We start from the raw sequence: 25,577 nt of genomic DNA on the forward strand, positions 1-25,577 counted from the left end.
CCCATTTACAGCAGATCATTGGAAAATGTATTACTGGTTGCACTGTATTGTGTTTTGGGTTTTGCTTTTGTTTTGTGCTGCTGAGGTAATCACTGCTCTGCGTCCCACTGTTATTAATATAATATTAGATAGTGCAGTGGAACAGAGGCGAGTTGGTTACCGTTGAGGTGTATGGCATGGGAACAGACGCAGGGGGGTTGGAAATCGGCGTTGTTTTGGTTTCAGAAGGAAAAAAAAAAAAATCTTAGCAGCATACCATGAGGGCACACAGTGTATAGTGGCTTGTGTAGTGGCACAGCACAAAAAAAGCAGCCAGCAACTTGAACAAACAGCCTCTGTGCTCAGATGAAAAAAAAAAAAAAAAAAAAAAAAAAGAAAGAAAGAAACACTAAATCAAAATAACAGCAGGAAGCAGAATTAACCATTACATTTTTTTTTTCTGGGCAGGAATGAAAGCAAATAATCTAAGTCCATTTTCATTTTTCCCATGCTTCTTCCTCGCCTACTTCCTCCTCCTTCCCCCACTTCTCTCAATCAGCATTTATAGCAGATAAAGTAATTCATAACTGTAGTTTCTTAATACGTGCGGTGGGTAGATTTTTTTTTCCTGTTGTCAAAGGATGAAGGATTTGTTTTGCTTTGGAATTAGTAATGTGTGTGTCATAAAATCAGCACACCAACCATGTATTTTGAAAGGCCACAAGGCCACGCTGTGTGTGGCGTGTGTGTGTGTGTGTTTGTGTGCATGCTTCTGCGTGTGTCAAGGAGCATTTCACTTTATTAATGACCTTCATGTGTGATAACGTATTAGAATATCAGCATACTGTATTTGTTTTTATGGAAATGAATTACTGTTTTGAAATTAAAACATGCACCTCACGCTGGGTCCATAATGTGGCACTTTTTTTTTTTTTTTTTTTTTTTTTTGCAGGTAATATTTCATGGCTACGTAGCACTTTCCATATATTATGTGGTCACTTTGATGATTCTGTCCCTTTTGCTCATGCATAAGCATATCATGCGAGAGCAATATAAATTACAGCGCCTTACCCCAACAGATTGCAATGAGAAAGGGAAATGAATGCCTGCCTTATGTAACATGGGCCTATGAAAAAGAATGATATCCCAAATAAAATTCATGACACTAATAAGACATAGACTTGCCAGTGTTGCTCAGGCAAATGCATTTAAACAACAGCAGGGGAGCATTGGTCAGAGATCATACTTTCTCATATTTCCTTTGAATCAATGTCGGTCTAAGTGTTGATAGCTTTTTCTGATATATTGCCCTAATTTTGCAGCTGGGGAGCAGGGGCCCCTGATCTATGGGATTGTGTGGCTCTGATTCTGTCTCGTCTGTGAAACCACCGGCATCTCCTGAGACCAATTGCGAAAGCCCTAATGACGTCTTCCATGCATAGTCCTAGCCCTCAGTTTGGAAGATAGCGTGTAATTGAAATTTCTCCCATAAAAAGTTCACCATTGTGGACCTGCTAGGGCACAAGTCTCAAAATGTAGACTAATTAAATACACATAAAATATGATATCTCAAACTAACTTTTGATAGTCTGGGGCTATATAGTAATTAAGTACGTACATAATGAACATTAAGTCAAAGTCAAAGCTTTTCTCCAGAGAGATTATTATAAATACCTGGATTCCATTGAAGCAAAAGAGGGAAGAGTGCAGATGTAATTTATCCATCTACTACTGCTACTTCAATTAAATTTTACTCCACTCAGAGTAAGAATATGTTGTCAAGTGAAAAAGTAGCTTGCTAAAATGTGCTTCACGGTTGAGTGAAAACTCTTAAAAAATGTAGCTATGCCAAAGTGTTTTTTTAGGCAATTGCTTGATTATGTTCTCTATTCAATAGTTTGAATGTGGGCTTGTAAGTATATCAGTAAGCATATGTCTATGTATCTGTTTGTCGTGAAGCCATCTAAAAAAGATAGTTAAAAATATTATGGCACACAAATGTTTCTCAAGAACAGTGACAAAGACAGTTGTAAAGTGTTCCTTTGTTCCTCTGCACTTAAGTGAAACCAAAATAGTGGAGGAAGACGGCCAGCGTCCACTCTCACTGCCTCCATTTTCCCTACTGGCTTGTTAATCACAGTGAGGTATTCCAAATCTAATCCCATCACATCCCTGACCTTTTGGAAGAGCCAGGCATTAGAACAATTAGAGTGTCGTCAAAAATGTTACTCGAATTTGATGCAAATCTCCTTTTTAAAAATGAGCACTGGGTGCTGACAGCAGGAAGAGGTGTGATAAGATGCCAACAAGGTGTAACTGATAGTACTCCCGATACCATATACCCACATGCAATTTAACCTTTCCCACTGCCATCATAAAGCATGTCAAAGGAATAATTGGACAGCGAGATAAGGGGCTAATTGAATAATAAATTGCCTCAAGTGAGAAAAATGCTAGTCGTATCCACCGACTTGGGTTCAAAGAGGCACTGCTATCTAGGATGCTCCTAAACTGTCTGAGTTATTTTGCCACAACCGCTCCGTTCTCTGCTTCCACGCTTTCACAGGGCCTGAGCTGCCATTCCTATTTCACAATCTAAGAAACAGCAGCAGCAGCAAAAACAATCGGCGTGTAACTGGAGGAGAAAGACGACATGAGTGAGGGGAGCACATTACAGAGAGGGGACAATTTACTTCCCGGTGCTCCCAGTTTGAATTTCAATCAAATTAGCGTCTGTTAAACTCAAAGTGACCCGTCTAGCTCCATTTCATCTGAAATGCTGATGAGGTTCATGGCACAATTATCAAGGCAGACATCTCTCTCAAGAGGCCAGCCTGTTGATAGCAGACAGGCCACTGAAAAATTAAATCATTTCCAGGGCCGCGGAACAGCAGCAGAAGAAACAATGTTTGCAAAAAGAACACATACACACACAGGCTAGACATGTAATCACCTCCAATATCAGTATATTTGGAACATTTTTCCAAAGGGGGTGGTCTAATAACGTTTCAGGAAATAGGTCGTTAGAAATTAACCGTTAGCATCCAGCTTTCAACTTGAGGTCTGACCTAATATCCGGGCGAGACATCCCAGAAACTTGTAATTACTGTCATATGCTTGTGTTTATGCTATATTTACTGGAGCTGCCAATGCTGCTCAATAGAGGGGTTCCAGCCTCTCACCGAGCCAGAGGGAAACGCTGCCTGACTCGCATCTCTCCATCTCACCTATTGATTTTTAAAACCTGCAATGGTATATTGTCATGCCATAGGAGTCAAAAGAAATACCGCTGTGTGATACTGCAGCCCTTAATCTGGGCTTTTTCAGACTAGTGGCGTGCAGCACTGACAACTACCTTTGATAGCATTTCCTTGTCGATTGATTTAGATGAAAATTCCTGTAGCGCGTGTACAGCAACAGATGGAGCATTTAGCAGCAACTTGTGAGTATTTACCAAGCAAAAAATACTTTTTTAATATCGCCGCTGAAGAAACTGCACCTCACACAAATTTTCTTGCTCTAAAGACGTTGGCAAACCCACTAAAACGCAGTTTACACATATTTTAATTTGAGCAACAGGCACCTTATATACCTAATTACACATTTCCATAATTGTTTTTTTTTATTTGCTTTGGCAGTGGTTTGCCAAAGGATCATCACTGACTGTTTTTTTTTTTTTTCCTTTTCATAGACTTTTATTTACCATATAGTCCTGGGGTACAAACACACTCCTATTAGAGCAGTTTCATGCCTCGTGAACTTGTGTCCACCCCTTTGGAACGCCCAAGTTGAATCTGGACCTTTATGAAATCTTAATCTGCTGCGCTTTAAATAAACACTAACGCCGTATGTACAGAGAGGAAGTACAAGGCACTGTGCTGTCAGGCGGCAACGATGGAGCTCCTTGGAGAGCCTTGCAAGCATTCCTGTCACTGATATAAATAGTGTACGCACCAAGCGCCATTCAGCTCGCAAACACTGATGGACATTTTACATTTTTCCCACTATGACGATGGCAAATAAATCACAAATAATAACAAATGGCCTAAATGCAAAACACAGTATATCATGTGTTTATTTACATTTATTGACAGCGGCTTGGGAACAAAAAAAAAAAAAAAAGAAATATGATTATGCTCTCTCCATATGCACTTTGCCATGAAGATTAATTTGTAAAACTAGCTGTTTTTCAAAGGGTTGATGTCTGATTTCGGAAGAAAACTTTCCAGATATGCAACGGCGAGCGGCAACGATCATTTCCATACTAATTATTTGTAAATTAAATTAGCGCAGTCCAAGTCAGACTCGTCCTGGAATCCCACTGATTAATTTCATGTCCCTTATTAGAGGGCTATCTCCATTGATCATTCTTGTCAATGATACGCTCTTTGGAAAAACCATGATCCACAGGCACAGCAGGACCCAGCCATGTTATGTTACAGCAATCAATGGCCTCGTTATTGAATACTTACAATGAAGCTCATTAGTCAAAAAAGAAATCAATAGATGTAAGCCACTTATTCATATCTTATATCTTAATATGTTCTTTTTTGTGGAAATGATTAATCAAGATGTGCCATTCTCATCTTTACTAGTCCTCAAGGTACTGTGATAAGCACTGGTGGTCAGATTATCATCAATAATAGTTAAGCGGCAGATGGTGCGCTTATGTACAACTAAATGTATTACAGAATACTACTTCAATAGATTGGAATGTCCATTTTCACCTTATATGGTGGGACTGAAATGATCTTTGAGCCGCCAGTCCCAGCTGTTGTCATCATTATCACATTTGTAGTAAAGTAACAGTTTAAAACACACACACACACACACACACACTAAAATCCTGAAAAGGAAAAAAAAAAAAAAAAAAAAAAAACGCGAAAAATCACATGCCTGAGTCTTACTATCAATGAATTCATTATTTTAAAATGTAGTGCCACACAGTTTCACATCTGCTAGGGAGGTGTCCACATGAAAAATTCCTGTACAGATTATCACCCACTTGAGTCAACTAATTGCTTGCAGCTGAATGTTCTAATTGAGCCACAACAGTCCTAAGGCTATTTTCATAAAATCATTGTGCTCATGAATATAATATGCCAGCCAGATATAAAAACAACTTGGAGTGCCAACAGGATCTATCAAACTCAGTGAAGCCTCAATCCAATTCTCCACACTTCAGGACCACATCAATTTAGGATGTTTAAAAAGTGAACACAGTTTTCCACACAAGTGCTAATGTGATTTTTTCCCTCCCTCACTCCCCCCACCCACCACACCCCCAGATTTAAATTAGCAGGCCAGGGTAATAATAGAAACAAATATTGGCGGCTCTTCAGTTCTTCATTGATGGAGAGCGTACAGTAGATTTTTTCCCCCCATCATATACAGTCTACAGCAGGTTGCCCCACATATGGAAAATTATAGCTGGGTTTAGCTCAGCAGGAGCCAGAGCGCAGCCCACAGTTTTGACTTGCGGATATTTGGAGGACTCGGACCTCCTAGCTACGAGACCCACAGCGCATTCCAAGTAAGCAAAGACATTCACTGCTTTTCTCATTTGAAGATAATTATTTTTGGCAGCGGCGGCATTGTCTCATTCGATTTGCTTTCTATTTCAACCTACTTCTATAAATAAATGGAAAAGAAAAATCACTAATTAGTCCCATATGCAATCTTGGGTGCTAGTCAAGCTGTCCCTAAATCTATTTTCATGCCAGTGGATTGTTGTTAAGTTTGTGCATTGATTATGTAAACGTTTTTTGAGACGATACACGTAGGAAATACTGTGCGTGCCTATATAATTTGCGTCTCACTTTCACATAAATAAATAATTCAGTGCTTCTCACAAATAGATTTATCTCCACGGAGTAACAGTATGCATGGAGATTATCATGTGCCATGTCTCACAAGAATGACACACAGAATGACAAAAAAAGAAAAATGATTTAGGTTAAGAGAATAAATGCGAGCACTTTCTTGCATCAGCTGGCATCTTCTGCATTTCTTTCTTTGTGTAGTTTTCTGGGGTGTTTTTTTCCTGATTTTTGCACCCACGCACCCGAGACAAACCCTCTGTATCACAAGACTTCTCCTTAAAGCGCAGACATTTCTCACTCGCCCTGCGCACGATATTTCAACATTGACATTCCAGTGTCAAAAAAAGCCTTTACAATAACATTAAAACTAAGACCTCTGGTGCTCCCGGGGTGCGCATGTGAGGAATGAGGCAGAGATCTATAAAGGAGCCGGTGGAACGCTTTGACTCGGCTGCTTGGTGTGCTGTCAGCCTGCTCCTGCTGGGTCAGTGTTTGTGCTTCACTGGACTGTTTCTCTGCGAGTGTGGCGGAGGCCAGCGTATTACCCAGAGCCACAAGCAGGGGACAGGGAGGCTGTAGCCTCTCAAGACAGACAATGTGAGTCAGCTATCTGACTTCATCAAATAGGGCTTGACAATAACCCCCTGAATACAAGGGCTCTGCTGTTTTATTTCATTATTTTTTATTTCCCAAGGCAGCGGGCCAGAGTTGCTGACAGTCTCATACTGTCCAATATCTCTCTCTGTGGCACTCATATGTCATTCCATCCTGTGCACTTTGGCTCAGATGGCATCCCTATGTGACAACTGGTCTTATATATAAGGCTCATGTATACATCGTTACCAGTGGCACCCTACTGAGTTGTATGTATGTGTGTGTGTGTGTGTGTGTGTCTGGACTATAGAAATTGAATGGGTAGAACCGGGTGGTTCAGCTTGCCAAGGCAACAGCTGTAGTGTTCACTGATGTCACTGCATCGGCAGAGGAGTTTATTTGAACAACTTTATTTGAAACTGTGACAAACAAGCACCTGGGTGTGTGGTGGGCCTCTGTATTACAGTGTGCGCAGCTTGCAGCAACAACGAGGGGGGAAGTTAAAGTTAATGCATGAAATTAATTAAAATATAGTGTATTGCCAAAGTTATTTTAAAAATATTGCAAGCTATCTCAGGCTAATATTAATATTAGCTAATCAGATGTGAGCTAAGTTAATCCAAATTGCTGTAAACAAACAGAACATTTTTCCGTTCCAGGAAGGCTGTGCATCAGTCCCCCTGATGTAAACAAACTTTTCTGCCGACACCGTGACATCAGTGAATGCTACAGCTGTTGCCATGGCAAGGAGAACCACCCGGAAATACACTGATCTGCCGTGAACCAATGGCCCATGCCGGTTCTACCCATTCAATTTCTATGGTGAGTGCACACACACAAGCCAATTGCATCTGCATGTATTTTTCTCCACTGAATTACAGTCCTCTGCACAAGACTGGCATCTGCAAAATCAGTGACTTTAAAATGTGGGGCACTTCTGTGGTCACTGATCAATCAGCGAGAGTTTAACAGAAATGGAGCATCTTTGTGTCAGCAGTGCCAAGACTGTGACCTTAATCTGACCGATAGGATTTGCCAGCAGAAGAGCAATCTCATGGTGTTAAGAAAACGGTCTGAGGCGCTGACTGAATAAAACCCACTGCATCATCATGCCAAATATGTGAGCAATCCCATGCGTGTGCATTCATGTGTTTAAATAGAGTCTGAATGCAGTTTTACCTTTGCGACATGATCTTGTAGGCATCTGGGAGGTAGCAGTTGATGTTCTCCATCTGGAAAGGGTCGGCGTCGCAGATCTTGTCATCTGTCCGGCCGTAGTTGGCGCTCTCGATCATTATGACATCACTTCCTGGACACCGCAAGTCAATGGGGTAACCCTCACAAGACAGCTCCCTCCGCACTAAGCCAAACGGCAGGGCAGCTCGACTGAACCCTGAGGAAGAAGACGGGGAGGGAGAGAGACTTCTATCAGTGCGACAGGAAATCAAAGGGAGATGTGTAGCTGGACCGGCAGAGAGGAGAGACAGAAGACACTCACAGGATATCATAAAGAAGTTTAGTGTTCTCCATACAAAGAACAGGCAGCACATTCATCTGTGCTCTTCCTTGTTTTATTTCAATAACTATAACAGTTTAGCAAAGTGGGCGCACTGTTATGTGAGCAGTGAACCTAAATTTGAACTGCCGGCCTGGCTCACATCAATATATTGAGTGAACATTTCAAATCTCAGCAGCACCAGCGGGCTGACGGTGTTAGTGTGTCACCAACACAGCCAAACTGGTCCTGAATAACAATCGATGACTAACATTGCAGACTCGTTAGTGGCTGATGTCTGGAGCACTGGAAGCCATAACGACCCGGGATCTATATAATCTATGCCAACATTATATCCAAATCTGAGGAAGGATGCAAGGAAATATCTGACTCCATTTAGACTTTATTGTACAATGTTTTGAATCAGTCAGCCTCCACTTATTTGTCTGACATGCTGCCTTTTTCTGTAATATGGAAACACACACACCATTCCATCAATGAGTCCATCATTGAAAACTTGCGGTTTACTAGCCAGACCCATTTTTTTTTTTATCCGAAAAGAAAAAGCATAACAAACGTCTGTACAAAATGAGAGAGTAATTTAATCCATTTTACAGCGCTGACAATCGAAGGGAGGGCTTTCGGAGACTGGCCTAGTTGTGAGTGCATGTGTGTTGGAGGGGGACGGGGTGATTGAGAAAAAAAAAAAAAAATCAATATTGTGGCTTTGAGCTCTATAAATGTGAACAATGCCAAATAGCTGTGCTTCAGCTAAAAGTGAACTATTTTAGCCTATTTTCTCCAGTCCCAATGAGGCATTCTTTTTTTTTTTTTTTTTTTTTTGTCAGGACAGCTTTCCCAGAGCTACGACATGTCAAGTCTTAGAATAGAGTGGGACCGAGCCGAAAAAGATGGCCCTTAATGATAACAAGAGCTGCCCCTCACTGGACTTTGAATAAACCACCGGTGACACTGACTCATGACCACCGTTTGTTTGTGCCCAATGGTGACAATTTAGAGCGGGGACACAGCATCTGGCATTTGCACTACTGAGGAGAACTTTGTCACCTCCTTGAGCCTTTAAATAATGGTGTTGTTGCCTGCAACTTTTCCTGTCTTGATCGATGCCGAGGTTGTTGGTGTTTACAAAGCCCCTGCTTCCCTAATGAGCCTCTTAATTTGTTTACTAGATTGGCACCTGGACAACTCGGACCAACCCTTTATGTGCAATTTTTTATAATAACAAGGAGGATTTTGCCTCTCATGAGTCATTCTAGGGGCTGTTTGCATGGTGGCAGGTTACTTAAAGCCATTCTCTTGAGATCCTCTAAATAGCCCACAGAGGGCTGTGTTCGTTTTACCCTATTGGCTGCTTCATCAATTAACTACCAATACAATTATCTTTGTTTGATTAAATGCTATGCTACACTGGCAGGGGATTAGCATTCTGTATTGTGCCCCGCACCAGGAAATGCTACTGTGGTATTTCGCAAAGGAAGATAAATGTCAGTTTGCATTGCCTGATCATCAGTTTGTGCACCAATCAGAAGGTATTGCTTAGGTGCTCAGTGCTTTACATTAACCAAGGCAGACCTGAGGGTAAACAATGGCTGTATCTCTCTGGAGTAGGGCAGCTGTCTTAGCTTATCTTGCCTGTAACAGACTTTATTTGTTTGAGAGCATGAAATCATCAGGGAAAGATCTTTTTTCCTCTACTTGGTCTTTTTGACAACAAACTTTCTCATGTGACCAATAGGCATGAAAAAGTAAAGGCTTTCAAGTATGATAGGTTTCAGCCATACTTCAGTTTTTTTTTTTTTTTTTTTTCAGCCCGTTTCTCTCTGGAGTCAAAAAAGAACGCTTAAGGTGATACACAATTTATCAGAGGTGTTGGCCTGTGAGAAAAACCCCAAGTGGAAAAAAAATGAAAACATGGCATGTCAGGAACAGGACTTGACAGCCAATCTCGAGTTCATGTCAATGCATTCCAGCGGAGCTCCATCAAAAGTCAGCCGCACACAACGTAATAAGTATGAGAACCTATGTAATACATCAATCAATGCCAAATTACAATTTTTACACTCAAACCATGCCTTGAAATTAGTGTATTTATTGGTTTCAAAACATCTCGCCAAAGGACTGCGGTTGAAAATTAGCCAGCTGGCTAACACTGGCACATTTACAGAATTGGTGATTAATGTGTGTTGTCCTTATAAATAAATAAGTGAAATGAAACTTGTCCATGTATAATGCAGACATCTGTCTATTGCTTTCCTGTCGTTATCAGGAGGAGAAAAAGATGGTTGTGATATAAAGCCCACATGTGGTGAAAGTGTTTTAAATACATGGTATAACATATATTTCATTTTATACATATATTGGTTGGTTATTGGTGTGTGTGTGTGTGTGTGTGTATGCATACAAATATGGGTGATGTGTCAAACATATTATTAGGCTTTGCAATTTTCTTTTACAATACCTAGCTGAATGGTGCATTATGTCTCACCATTAATAAGCTCACACATAATAGTTAAATAAATGAATATGCTGTATATAATATATGAATATCTTCAACAAAATACACCACAGTGGAGCAGAATGTTAATTATTTAAACACTTGAGGGGGGAAATGCCTTCAGTGGCCTACATTGCACTGTATTTTAGTTTGCCTCGCTGTAGAGGTCACTCACATGGATCAATTGGGCAGCAGTCATGTATGGCTGAGTGGAATACATCAGCTTGCACTGTCCTACTTTGTGGCTGGAACTGATCTGGTTCTTTGGCTGTGTGCAAGACCTCTGAGTTTGATCTCCAAATCTGCGGCCAAACCCACCGATGTTCCGTGTCCCGGGAACACTGCTAAAACACTTAAATCACTCTGCAGAGCCTTTCAGATCTCAGCGTCTGGTTTTATGATCTAGATTCGATGCAGTCAGCCTCGGTAAGTAGGAAAACAGAAGCCGAGGCAACGAGGAGATAAATGCATATGTGCTGAACAACAACGCAGGACTCCTGCCGGACTCCACCGGCAACCTTTCCATGGTGCTGACAACGGGGCCTATATGGACCATCCATTTCCTTGTCTAGAAATCAAAGAGATGTGCGGCACTCTATTTACCATCTGGGTTTGTCCTCCATGTAGCCAAAGCATGCTCGTAAACATGAAAAAGCCCCTCCTAACCGATTACTACCCGGGTTGAACTACTTTCTCACCCTGGTGCTGGATGGTATTGTTGGTACAGGGGAGAGACACTGACAAATCAATACATACGAGGGGGACACACATTAGCAAGAAATTTCAGCCCAGAGCATCTGAGTCATTATTACTATCTCTACAGTACAGCCTGTTATATTATCTTGTGTTCTCTTCAGCTCTGTGCAATTCAGTTTATTTCAGTTCAATTAAATCTCTGCTTGATTCTCTCTTTTTTTTTTTTATTCTATCCACAATGAGATTCTCCAGAAACTGTCTCCATTGCAATGACAAAACTGATGCTGTGATGTGTGCGATCCCACAAAGCTGTTTCCCACTGTCATTATACGACGCAGAGACTTCCATTGGTCAGGCAAACAAAAACAAAATTTAGATAATTTAGATACACTGCAACACTGACAGATCAAAATCTGATCCTCAAAACCAAATTGCATAATGGGGGATTTCTGTGCCCATTTCTAATAAAACCAATTTCTCTCTTTTCATTTAGAGAATATGAATGCACCACAACACCATCGATCACACTCTGGCACAACAATGCATCGCAATTACAACAGAATAATATGATCACAGTGAATCTAACATAAACAAAATCCAACGCTTACTGTCTCACTTCACAAAATAATTTCATCATTCAAATGAGCCAGAAAAGTAATCATTGTTTTTCCCATGGGATCATTAGCATAATAATTCCGGCAGAACATGACACCAATATTACTTACTTTGCATATGTTAACGGGCTGTAAACCATGTAAAGATTATCTACATATAGTGGCTTGCTCAAATGCTGGCTATATGAGGTAGCTAATTCCTTTTTCCTTCCAGGCTTGTGTTTCTGTTTCTCCTAATGGGTCTTCTGAAATCACATCTAGGAGGATCTCAGCGGCTTATTAGAGCGACTGAGAGCACTTGTTGCTATATTGTGTTTCAGAAGCCTTTTTACTTCTGAGCTTTGTGCCATGGAGAGGGGGGCCGCTGAGCGAACAAAGTCGAGCCACACACGGAGAGCGCACCACGGATACATGGGTGCAAACACAGAGCCGCACCGCTGAAAGAGGAATTCTGTTCGTGTTTCGTGTGTCCGTTCTAGGTCACCACACACACACACACACACACATAGTCATAGGGAGATTCAACACCCCCTTCTTTTCATCATTGGTGGCTCACTTCAGGCACCACGAAAAAGTGAGACCTTGTTGTACTCGCTCTGACGTATAATCACTCTGCAACAGTGCATGATTCCAGCCTATACAAGGAGTAAAACCACGCTGCCCAAAAGAGAAATGCCTCAATAAATCCAGCACCTAAAATGACCCTTTCAGAAGTCGCACCTCCTGCACTAATTAAACAACAAGCTGCGACCGATCACAGTCAGTAATATATTATGTGAAATGCTCAATCCTGTGTCCATGACAACGCTGGTGCAGCGGTGCCATAATTGGCCAGATCCCTATCATGGCCTTGTTGACACTCTGCCTTATCAGGTATTCTGGTCAGTCCCCGCCCTCACCAGAGTGGCTTTTCAATTCCTCTCTGCCGGCTATGTAGCAAGCATTGAACTCAGGAGTGATGAGGCGCCTACGCCGCAGCACAATGGCGAGCATTCAGCAGAGGCCCTACTCTCTCTTTCCACAGACTGTAATTAACTTGTAAGCCCTGGTAAATAACACCGAACATATACCTATTGTACAACCACCGAGCGGAAATTAGAATTGGAACCACAGGGAGGGAAGACTACACTTTCCATGTTGTCTGCTAATAGACGACTACATTTAGCGACCAAAGTGTTTATTTCTACTTTTTCTTCTGTCTTTTATTATACAGATCACTCGGCCTGACTCACGTGCTGATTGTACGTGGTTGTTATTGCTAACATGCCGCTGATTGATTTTGATTGGTGCCAGGGACCTCTGTTTCCATGGGTTACGGCACTTTATTACTCCAATGAAGCACCTCTATTTAAAGCTTCCCAGGTTGGCATTTACCATCATGTTTAACCTTTCCGATGACATTGAGCAGAATCTACAGCTGAGGAATGGCGAGAAAATCCTGTATGTAAGGGGGACCTATTAGGCACAGTCTCACTGGTGCTGTAATGTTTTAATTCATTTTTTCTCAGACGAGCCAAATCAAATGGAAAGTGACCATCTGCCAGGATATGAGTGTCACTGAAGCGGAGGTAATGAACAAAATGTCTTCCTATTTCACACAAACGGGGAGTCATTAGGATCTCTGCAGCCATGTAGGAACTGCCTTAGCCCTGCGATGCTAGACATATTCCAGTGTATATGCAACATGCTAAAGGCCATCTACCTGAGACTACAATAAGACTCTCTGAAATGTCTGCATGAGAGAGAAAGAGCGCTGATACTGTATATAACACTCTCGCTGCAAGAAAACTGCTCCACTATTGTCAGACACTGATTATGCAAGCATGAAAGAAGAAGAATTTTTTTTATGTATCAGGGCTATCTTGCATCCAGTAAATGGTTTTCATATTAAAATGACCCTGTGTAACTTGAGTTACACAATATTCCACAGTTAGTCCACGGGCAAATCAGAGGCTGATCAAAAGGCCCATTCAGCCGCTCACACCGCCACCATTGTGGCCAGAGGACAAAAGAGGTCTCGAGATTATTTTGATGTGAAACCAGATAATTTTTCTGTCCGGAGCCAATGAGAAGTGTGACGGGGACGCTCCTGACGCTTGTCGTCTACTGTTAACACAGCCCTTTGATTTTCCTCGTCGTTCCGACGCGGGCTAAACAGCTGCTTGTAAATGAGCTAGCATCTCTGCTTGGCCTGCCATTATTTTGCACTTCTGAGCTGACAAGGTCACTTGCTGGGGGGATTTAGGGTGAAAGAAGAGTGTGGCCTATAGCATTAGCTTGGAGCCACAGGAAACACAGCTTGAATCCTCCAGGTTCTGCCACCTCACCCTGTCCCCCTCCCGGCACTGGTACAAGCAAAGGAAGTCTGTGAAGGAAAAGAAACCTTTAAGTCAAGACTCTTCCCACAGTGCTGATTCTATAATCCAGAGATATCCTTTACAACAGCATGTATTCTTAAGAAGTCAGGTCCACACAGGGGAGGAGCAGGAGGAAAATATTGCATATTTCTGAGTTGAATGAGCCAACGGAACAGCAGGGTATGAGGTACACTGCTGACTCTGTGTGGCCATTGTAAAAAAGAATTACACTACTGCTCTGACAGATATTACATCCTTTTCAATTTCTCAACATTAACTTTACCTCAAGACTCGGCTCCTGTTTTTTTTCCCCTTGCTGTGTTGAAATTTGATGTCATTTTTGGGCATGGCTAACTGTTAAAGACAGTCACTTATGTAGAGGTTTTCTCCTCTGTAATTTTGCCCATAACATCTGTGGCCTATTAAACTCTTTCAAAACAGATGTCGAAACTACGACTGGCCTTGCACAGAATGCGATGCTGACACATCGACATCTCAGCTCATATCTATATCACAGATGACCACCGAAGGAACAATATTCTTTTCTGGGAGAAACTGTTGAACTTTTTTCCCTGCCAATTGTGTTAGATTACAAAAAAGGAATTTGCTTAGTATTCTTATTTAAAAGAAATCCCAACTCATTTTCAGCTAGAACAATGGAACATCAGAAAGGTAGTAAAATCCCATATTACATTGTGAAGTGTGAAAATATGTGCAATACTGGTTAACACGTAGGTCTTTGAAACCAACCAGAAAGGAGGGAGAGAGAGGGAGACAGAGAGAGAGAGAGAGAGAGAGAGAGAGAGAGAGAGAGAGAGAGAGAGAGAGAGAGAGAGAGAGCAGCAGCAGCAGGGGAACGAGCATTCCAACCTCATTTGTATTCTCCACCATCCAGTTCGCTCCAGTTCATTTACATCTCTGCTCCTTCCATAGCAACAGCAGGGGGGCTATCAGGAGCATCTTTGATATAGGTACATGACTCTGAAAAATATCTTGTCATTTATCTCTGGATAGACACCATGAAAAAAAAAAAAAAACTTGTCTTGTGTTGTTTTTTCCCCTTTGGTGTTCAGGTGGGATTCTTTAAACATAAATTTACCCTGCGAGGGACTTTTCAGATTTTACCCTCCCTCTTTTTCTCCAACACACCCTACACAGGTACAAATGCCCTCTTTGCACACAATTTGCATAGTTTGACTAGCAAAGATATCTGATCTGGAAGCTTGGGAATCAAAGGTTGCTGTGTTATTTTATTATTTTTTTAATTTTTTTTTTTTTTTTTATTGTGTGTGTTTTAAGGTTAAAAACATATTAAATTACACATATGATAACCAAATAATGGGAGAGGTGGGTAAGCAAGACATCTTTCTTCCTGTTTTTTTTTTTTTTTTCCATATTTCTTAGAATCTGAATAGACAGAAGGCATCAAGCGTTGCCAAAAGATGAAATGAAACTGCAGTGCACCAGCAGGAAAACAGAGCCTCATCAGATTCCATGTACACTTGTATGTAAATCAACCTTTAGGCCTAATTAAGCTCTATGGGGCTCATCAAGGTCATAAATCCCCTTTTTTCAAAATGCATTATTGACTTCGCATCAACTGCACATGTTGGCTGACTGCACTCGCACAAGCACACAATGTCATCTCACCGTCTAATATCGGATAGCCCTGGGGCCAGGCGGGGGCCTGGCGGGGGAGCTTTTTAGGTCACACAAAAAAGCAAGGACATCTTCACGTAATGAAATGGCTCCGATGACCATCACACAGTAAATTTTGTCTCCTGGCCCTAGAGAAATATGAACTGCCAGGTTTGATCCTCACTATATAATACATTTGGAGGCTGACAAAGACAATGAGTTTTTTGCACATTGCATTATAATAGGACTGGGGTATATTAATCTAAATTTCAATCTTAAAAAAATCTATTGAAAAAAATAATCAAATTCAGCAAACTGGAAAGCTTACTCATATATGTTTTGTGCTCACCTGATAAAGAAATCATATATAAAATGAATGCTTTATCGTGTTAATTTATTTTCAATTCACATTTTGAATTGTGTGAACTGGAAATGACCTCCTTCGCTGTACATGTGTGCAACGTCGCTTTTTGTTTTATTGATTGAAAGTAAACTGATCCTATGAGTCATTCGTGAGGAGAAATTGCAGTGGGCGGTCCCTGCTAAGAGTTATGGTGCTGTTTGTGACAGCAGGATCTTTGGACCCCATAACTCAGCCTTATCAATGGCATTACTTCAGGCAATATCAAGTCATCCAGTGTTTAATCACTGCGATAAGGACGGGAGCAACACAGTCATATTCCTTGCGAAAGACTCTTGGATTGGATTTGCTTTGTGTTTGTTGACTCCTTCTCCGGTCTACATCATTTCCACGCTTTCCATTCCAAATGATAAAAACATTGAGTTGGTGACACTGGGTAGCCGAGACTTCCTTCTCTGCTCCAATGATGCATTTGATGCTCCTCGATTCAATAAGGAAGCATCCCCCCATGGGTCAACAGTGGCAGCACACGCAAATGAGAGGGGTCCTTCTGCTTGGTTTGCTTTCCCAAAGTGCACTTCCTCACACACACACCACGGCAGTGTTTCTTCTTCCTTACACTAGGGCAGTCAGAAGGCTCTCATGTGTATGCATTTGTGCCACATTATTCAGCTAGTGCTTCAACTGACCCCCACCTGGCATTTAAATTCCCTGACCAACCGGGTAGTCATGCCCCGATGACACTACTGCTGCTCCAACTGAATTCTTTATGCAGCTCTTATTCAGACCAGACTAGGGACTCGCTGGAACAGCCTTCTAGGATAGGCCAATTGTTATGTGACACAATGCTATTTTATTCAGAGTGATATGCTGGCCTCCCAGGCTTTGTTTCCTGACTGTGCTCACTCAAGGTTATGCACATACTGCACAGCTAGAAAGTACTCATCTGATACATGTTACACCTGGGGAAAAATCAACAGTGATTTGGTTTATTTTTTTTTTTCCAGTGGAGGGATTCTATTTTTTTTTTCTATATCAGAGACTATTATCTGCAGATTTTCTTCAGTTCAAGGAATCCATCTCATAACACTTGAATTGAAGGCAAGCTGGCTGAGCCAAAATTGAATTTTACACTTGTTTCAATTCATCTAGGAATTACTGGTTGCGATTCATTATAATCCAGAGGCTGAATATAATCTTAATGACCTTCTGTCTTTTTTTTTTTTTGTCTTCAGTGAACTGATTGTTCCAACTTTTCAAAGACGGGTCCCCTCGATATTTATTTATTTATTTATTTTACTATTAGACGGTTTCAGATTTGTATTAACCTCCTTTGAATCAAGTCCATCGACGTAGCCTGCTGCCTACCAGTCTCACTTTCCATCTGTTTCCAGCCCTCACACTGTCACAGCAGGGGCACTTTGAAGTTCTCATTTAAGGGTTTATCAGATGTCTCTCATGCTTATCTGCCTTAATTATTGCTTGTTGGCAATTTAAAAATAATTTGGGGAATTGTGGGGAGGAAAAAGTGGCGTGGAAATTAGGGTACAAGGGCAACTATTAAGTGAGCTTCAGTGCTCCAGCTGAGTTGAATCAATATTATAAAAGGACCCTTACATACTAAAGGGGATTGATCTAAAATTACTTATTTCCTTTGATATTGATTGATAATGTGTTTCCACATGGGGAATCCACCAAATCTTCTGTAATGACTGTTTGTTTGACCAGCTATTTATTTGAGCGTGTTGCCTAATAGAGGACCAAGCCCTTGACATACAGAGGCACTCAGGGGTGATAATGCCTCACAAGGTCAAAATGTGACTCCCTGGGGGTGAGGTCATACTGATCCGCTATAGCAGCAAGGTTAGGGCTAACGTGCCATCTCTGACAACAAGTAAAACAGCACTTAATGATTTCATGATTCAGAATAATGACAGAAAACCAGGTGATGAGATAAAACAGCTCAATAATGGCTGAATGCAGGAGCAGTCAGCCTGTGGTTTGGCAGGTTATGGAACAAACAGGCACCGTTGAACAACAGGGGAAAATATGAACCAATGAAACTGGCTCTGTAAGTGGACACTCAAAGTACCTTCATAAGGCTCTGGTCCTAAACCCTTTATATTTATGGGTGTACCTCCACCACCCCTCTTTAGGATTTATGCCAGTCCTAAATCAGGGCTGAAAGCAAGAGGACAAAGAGGGTTTTCAAGCAGGAATAGCTTACATCCTGCTCTTGAAAGTGAAATGGTGAAATCTGTGAAAGGGTAAGCAATTGGATATGTTGCTAAGTTCTCTTAGAGAGAATGTGCCCATTACACGAGTGGCTCCACTGTATCAACATATTCTGCAATCAGTTTTCATTGCATGCTGTAGGACGAAATCATAGCCGTGCTCTTCTCTGCTCCAGTGCACATGATGATTCGACAGCATGTTCACAATGAAAAGCTATGATTACATACCCTTTGAACACCTGCAGATTGTTGCTGTTTACACTGTATGTATTTCAGCTGATATGGAATGGAAAACTCAGTCTGATGGTTTCATACATAGCAATTCACATAAGACATTTATCCCTCAGTTGCTTTTGTAGCTCAAGTAGGACGGTGCAGAGGGACCAAAATTGCTCACATTTAAAAACACATATACTGTAGTTCCCTGCGCAAAGTAAAAACACTGAACAGCTTGCCAAGAAACAGTTGAACCATCCTAACACACCCAAACACACAAACTATTCATCTGGAAAAATCTCTAACACTTGACGTGCCTCACTAATTGAAAGAAAAAGCGCAAGCTTATATAAGTCACATGAAGTGAATCCTGCACTCCTTGTGACCCTTCAACTGTGGAGTCTGATCACCTTAACATTCCGCAATATTACGGTAGCAAACAGGAAGCCAGACTACATTTACCCTTTGACCTCGACTGAGCTAGTTCATTTGTCTGGCCCGAGGTGTACATGCCGGTTCCTGTTTGAAATGCCATCTACATTGGATAATCAAAAACATTCTCCTCAACCACCCCTTCCGGACAGCATTTCATCAGCGGTACTCTCATGACCGCTGTCTGCAGTCCTTTATGTCCACTGCACAGGCTCTAACAACACCCAACAATGAACTCTGATAAAGAACCTGAGTTGTTGTTGTCGAGCCAGTAGCTTTGAGCATATGCTCAGTGCATATGCTGTGTTGCTACATACACCAGGACCTTACAAGTCAAAGCCAGTAAAATACTTGAGTTAAGGCCACTCTTCTACACTCTTCAAATAGCAAACATGTAACAGAGCAGCAAACAACCACAAGAGCATACATTTTAAAATGGAGACTTATCTCCTTGGGAAATCACAGATTCTTTGAGCAAAGATGCCCTCATACCGCCAACCACGTCTGCCATGGCTAGATTAGAGGCAACCAACAAAAAAAACAAAAACAATAAATGTTCCATGAATAATTGCTGTTTGGATATAGGCCACTGCACAGGAGATTGATAAGTCATATCTGTTTTCCCTTCTTTGGTATTCAGACAGCAGACTTGACGGCTATCTGAGTATGTTTGGTAGATTGTTTGGGATATACTTGTTAGAGACCCACATAATTCTCCCTTGGCAAGAACAAAACGAGACAAAGCATAAGAGCATAGCACAAGGCAGATAAGGACATGTGGGTAGATGACTAATCTAAGGGTGCCTGAGATCCCACCCAGCAAGGTTCCCAAGGGACCAGGGAGAATGTCCATTACCCTCCAAAGATCAACACAGTGAATGATGGAGGAGATATGTTCTACACTGCATCTGAGGCTCCGTCATGCTGAACCACTTGGCTAGACATGCCTGAAACCCAATTAAGAACCATGTTAGAGGATGAGCAACACGTCAAGGAACACAATCCCGTTGCATTGTTCACCAAGTCCACCAGTCTCATGACTTAATTAAACAACTATCCACAGCTCCCTAAAGGCATACCACTTTCTTCAGATCATAAAGAGAAAAAAAAATACATGGCTTCAGAACCCTGAAAAACATGAGAAGGAGACGGGATGGATAAATACATTCATAAATTACTGTTAATCATGCCCTTGCTACCACTGACAAACCGAAGATTGTAACTCCAGTTGAAACAAGGCATTGTGTCTCCTCCCTGGACTGCCAAATCAGTGTGACGGCTGAGATCTCAGCTTGAGTTATGGACGGCGACAGCAAACAGCAAACTAATGATGCTTCCCAAGGTTATCTCTGCATAAATAACCATTAGGAGAAATGCTGATGCAGCAGCCCAAACCCGCAGACACCTGACATGGGCCACTAGAATAGCGATAAAAACCCTAGGCAAGGGCACTAAGCTAATAACTGTGCTCCATTCATTTTGGGTTAATTTCACATTCTTTGACTGCCTCAGCAGCCAGGTGAAGGGAGGCTCTGTGTTTGGGTGGAAGGGGAAGGGAGTGGTGGGGAGTAGGATGGCTAGTTGTCAGAGTCCTGCCATGCTCTTGCATGACAAACACCAACCTGGAGCCAGCTGTGACAAAGCCCTAATCCAGCAAATCCCTCCTTCCTTTGCTGAAAATCCTAATGAGGATTTGAAGTGCTCGGCAGGGAGGAGACCCAGGGGCTGTGGTTACACCTTGCCACTGCTTGCTCTCCCAGCCATTGTCCCCTTATCTCCTTATTGGCTAAGGCTGGCCGGCGATGAAAGAGCCTTGACAGCATGGTGGGCCTTCGCACACAGGCCCCACGCCGGCCCGGCTCCATGGGAAGCCAGATTCCACAGTCTGCCACAAACAACCAGGGTGACATCAAGCAGGAGGGGGAGAGGCGAACCCAACAGAAGCTGTTTACTAAAGACGCAAAAAGAGACAAAGGGAAAGATTCAACCCTTTAGCCTCTAATGTTTTTTTTAGAACTCTTTTCCAATGCAAAATAAATTGGAAGCTGTGAAAATGTGCATTTAATAAGCACTCCATTTCATAAAACAATTACCTAAGAAATGATTTGTTTCTATTAACACATTTGCTATGGGCCAGGCTTTGCCAGGGCTTAAATACCAAATTAAGAGGTCACAGAACATGCATTGTGCAGTGAGGGAGTATTCTCTTCCACATTGGTAAATTATTGTGCAAATTATGACTTCAGAAGAAAAGGCCTGCTGCACATGGGACAGAAAATGCTCATAAGATAGATGGCATTTTGATGTCCTTTTAAAAATGACATGCTAGACTGCTTGGACAGATGTCCCTAATGGTGGGAATAGAAAGCTGCGGTTAATTTATCAACATATTATCAGATCATTTAAACATCAGGTTTCCAACTTCATAGTTTGAAAACTATGAACCCGCCAAAATATAGGCAGGTCTGTAAGAAAAAATTCTGACTTTAAGTTCTGTGTGGGGTGACCTGTAGATTTGGCCATTGCTACAAGGTTATAAGAACACATTTTCATTGCTACATAAAAAGAGGGGCCACAGCAAATAGGAGGTGGAACAGCAATGAGAGCTGCAGGATCCTGTTCTGGCAAGTTCTGGCTCAAATTAAGCTCTGGGCTTTTATTTCCAGTAATTACATTTCAGAACACCTTGATTGTCTATTTCACTCCATTTACCTTGCGGTGAAGGCTTAAAGTCTCTTTTCTTTTCCTTTTACATGGTACAAAAAAGAGGACTTTTAGAGGTGCCCTTCCCTGTTGCCCTTGAGAAATCTCAAGTACTTCAAACATTTCAAGCTTTGAGAAGAAACAATAGTCTGGTTTCAGAGTGTGTGGAGGGAACAGAAATTCTCCGTGTCAGGCTTGTTCACACAAGTTTTGCCACTGAAAGACTTGAAAATGGCTTTCATATCATGGTGTGCTCTTTGTGTAGCCTTTAACTCACACAGATAAGCAGCACACACACTGCAAAGAAGAAGAACCTGTTTTCCTGCGCGTTTCCAAGGGGGAACATGCAATGTACAGAGCTTGTAAAAACAATCATTGCTGTCACATGAAATCCTTTTAGATTAGTTCAATTATTTGTGGTGGGTGGGCTTTTTTCCCTGTTGAAAGTTGTCTCTGCTGTCAAGTTTTACAGACATGAAATCGTTCTAAAGCCACTGTATAGTTTCAACAATACATGGTTATCAATATCTGAAAAGCTGACATTTTGTTTCCCAATCAATGTGGACACTTCGACACAGTCAAATAGTTCACACTAATCAGAGATGCATTAATACCATAGAAACATTAGAAAAATATTCACAATATTCCATGGACGGTGTGGAACGCATTGCATACTTTACCATCCCTGTCTCTTGACACCGAATCCTTGCTCTGCTCTCTAATTCTCCTTCTCTCCTTTCATTCCTCAGGAAAGCCTTTGAAGAGAGTGCATGGCTGAGCTAGGTGTGAATTGTTATTCTGTCGCTGATACAGACAAATCCCTACAACCCCACCAGACTTGACTAAATTGTTTTGAAGGCATGTGAGCCAGTTTAATCATGTGTTATAAGGGAGAATCAGACTGTTTCTTAAGTTTGCAAAAACATTATTATTTCATTCTGTCTCACTTTTGCTATGTTGCTATGGTGACATTCATATTAGGCTCCACTAGGACAAAAGAAATAAAGCTGTAGCTTCAAAGGCGATCACTCAGAATGCCAGAGGGAAAGACTTGTGTTGATGCTGTGCCATATCGAAGCGGGTCATAGCAGAGCAGACTGATCAAAATTACAGAGCAGGCAAATCTGAACCTACGGCTTGACACTGGCTACTCTTGTCTGTGTCCCTCTTTTTACACCGCCTAGTACCATCTGCCTTGATGCGGATATCTGTATTTTAGGAACCAATGGCAAATGTTATGTTGAAATACTGAGCACAGGCCTGCGCATTACTGTTAAATATCAACTCAATGTGAGCCTTACTCATAATTACTCATAAAAGCTCCCAATCATACTCACAGCTTTTTGGTTATAGGACAGCCTGCTGGTGTGTTAGACTTTTAGTGCAATGATTAAGAACATAGAGCCACTGGCTGAAAAGTCTTCATCAAAATAGTGTAAATACATAAGAATAAACTAAGAAAATAACTGCCGGGTAATAATTGTTAATCCAATCAGCTAAAGAGTGCTTGGATGAAACTACCTTAATTGTAACATAATAATAATTATAGTCGTTATAGTAGTGGTATTTACTTTAATGAACACAATATAGTTTAGCCACAACTGCACCGAATATTGTGTGGTAAAATTGTATTTCCATAGCAATATGTTTTCTGCACTGACGACGGTGATATCATATAGCGGAACTTTATATGATTAATTCCACGTCATCAGGTTGACAGGCTGCAGGCTCCTAAGCGGCAGTGATATGTAGAGCACTATACCATATATAGCATAATTAATATAATAAGGCAAATCGATATATGCAACTAACGTCACTGACCCAGCTACTGGGGACGTGGATGGGAGCCTACACAAGCGATTTTACAGGGTCCGGGCCAGGCCGTGACATGAGATGTAAAGAAAATAATGAAAATGGGAGAGGAAAGGTTTGTGAATAGCAGTGAGTCAGCTCAGTGAATACAGATCGCATTTGGTGGACACGAGTGCAGTCATGGAGTCCAGTGTGGAGGATGAGACGTGTATTTCATAGAGGGAGGCCAAAGAAAGAAATGCAACCACCCCCCATCAACACACACACACACACACACACACTTCTTGCCTGTGGCTATCAGTCTTGGCTGTGTGCAGCAGACTTTATTTATCAAAAGCAAAAAGAGACAAAAAAATTTAAAACTATTTACAGCATTCCACTAACCCATTTAATTCAATTATAAAAATGCATTAAAAAGATATTAGGAGTAGATGCAGTTTAATGAAGCATGTTTACTTCGGGATATTGTTTGTAATGGACTGTTGCTGGGCTGAGCTCGGTGGCTGGGAGGAGAGAGGTAGGGCTAACCGGCAAGAGGAACAGGTGAATGACAAATGGTGATTTTGAGGCAGATATCTCAATGACTGTGTTTACACGCACACAAGAAAGCAGATTACTGTGAGTAACCAGGTTGAGGCAAGAAATCTGATCCCTCAAAAACGCCTCGACAGCTGGTCTCTTGTGGAGGCTACTTCTCTAGGCTTAGTCCCTGTGTGCCTAAGGGGTCAACATTTGAAGCTGGCAGGAGTAAATGTTTTTTGTTTTTTTTTTAATTATATTTTCATAAGTGGTAACATTGACATTAAATTATTGAGCATTCTTCTATGACTATGTGGAGCAGACAGTGACGTTTTTATTCTACTGAGCATTGTACTGTGTGTGTTTATTGTGTCAGTTTCCTCGTTCGCTCTCTTTTCCTCAATACGCACATTTGTAAAAATCCTTTCCTAAGTAAGGGTGCACACGGCCCAGCAATCAGGTTTTTCCAGCATAAATCAAGCTGTGTTTCTTTCAAAGAACCATACCAGTGATTTTGCATTATTAGTGTAATTGTAAATTGTAAATTGTACCATATATACATGTTTCTCGTAAATCTCTTCCCAAAGCAAGCAATCGTACGTTAGCCATATCCAGCCATTGGTTTCCATTCATTCCACTATCGTATGAGAATTAACTTTCAGGAACTTTCCTCACTTCAAACTTCACACAAGTGTTTATTCCTCACCATAATAAATACATTAGCTTTCCTAAAAGCAGCAGCACTGTTGTGTTTTGATGACTTGAAGTTGGGAGGAGTGATACAGTCCCTCTACCGGAAAATAGTCCCTGTTCGCTTTACACAGCAATTGATCAGTTTCTTTGTTTATGAACAGAGTCGCAGAAGCAAAACATTTTAAGGTGGGTGTTTCAGCGAAATCTTCAAGGATGAAAATTATGGGATTAGCTGTGAAATCTTTAGCACCCTCAAATGATTTGCGAAATGGTTTGTTGACATAGAAAATCTGGATAAAATGTAGTAAATTGACCAAACATTCAAAATCCCTGGTCCTTTAAGTCTTTACCCTGATTATGGAAACCTAAATTCTCATTTAAATGAGTTAAAATTTTCAACTGCTGCACATGAGGAAAAACTCAATCACCAAAGTGCATGCAAACTCATTGAAAGTGCAGATATATAGGGAATTTGAATACTGTCACTATTCCCAAATTAGTTTATGACACAGGCACATTACTCAACTCTCAACAAAACTCACATAAAAAGACTGAATCTGGGCTATAAAAAAATATCTATGACACTACATGAGACTCACACATATGCCATCATCCACACATAAATGCGGCAGTGTGACTCATCTCACACATAAATTCAGAAATTGGAAAAAATAAATAGCTTTCAAATTTAAATTGATAGTCTGTTACTGAGTTCATCAAAATCGATAAAGTAGCTATACTGAAAAGTTGGCTGGAATCTCAAAAGTTGGCACTAATGAACCAAAACAGGAATGGCTCCTCTGATGCACTGCATTGAAAAGGTGCCAAATTTGGTTCCCTCTTAATCCAGTCGTCAAATATTCTAAGTAATGAACTACTGTTCTTGTCATTAAACAC

The 25,577-nt window shown here is 41.2% G+C and overlaps 1 protein-coding gene across 3 annotated transcripts in view; it reads right to left on the bottom strand.

The window, feature by feature from the left end:
• Positions 1-25,577, bottom strand: part of adgrl2a (adhesion G protein-coupled receptor L2a) — a 100,679-nt gene that overhangs the window by 48,562 nt on the left and 26,540 nt on the right. For all 3 annotated transcript variants that reach the window (XM_030049417.1, XM_030049416.1, XM_030049418.1), the window contains exon 3: positions 7,575-7,788. In XM_030049417.1, coding sequence (XP_029905277.1) covers positions 7,575-7,788 — 214 coding nt within the window. The remainder of the gene's footprint in view (positions 1-7,574; positions 7,789-25,577) is intronic.

The sequence above is a fragment of the Myripristis murdjan genome, chromosome 4 (genome assembly GCF_902150065.1).
Source record: "Myripristis murdjan chromosome 4, fMyrMur1.1, whole genome shotgun sequence".
Classification (NCBI taxonomy): Eukaryota; Metazoa; Chordata; class Actinopteri; order Holocentriformes; family Holocentridae; genus Myripristis; species Myripristis murdjan.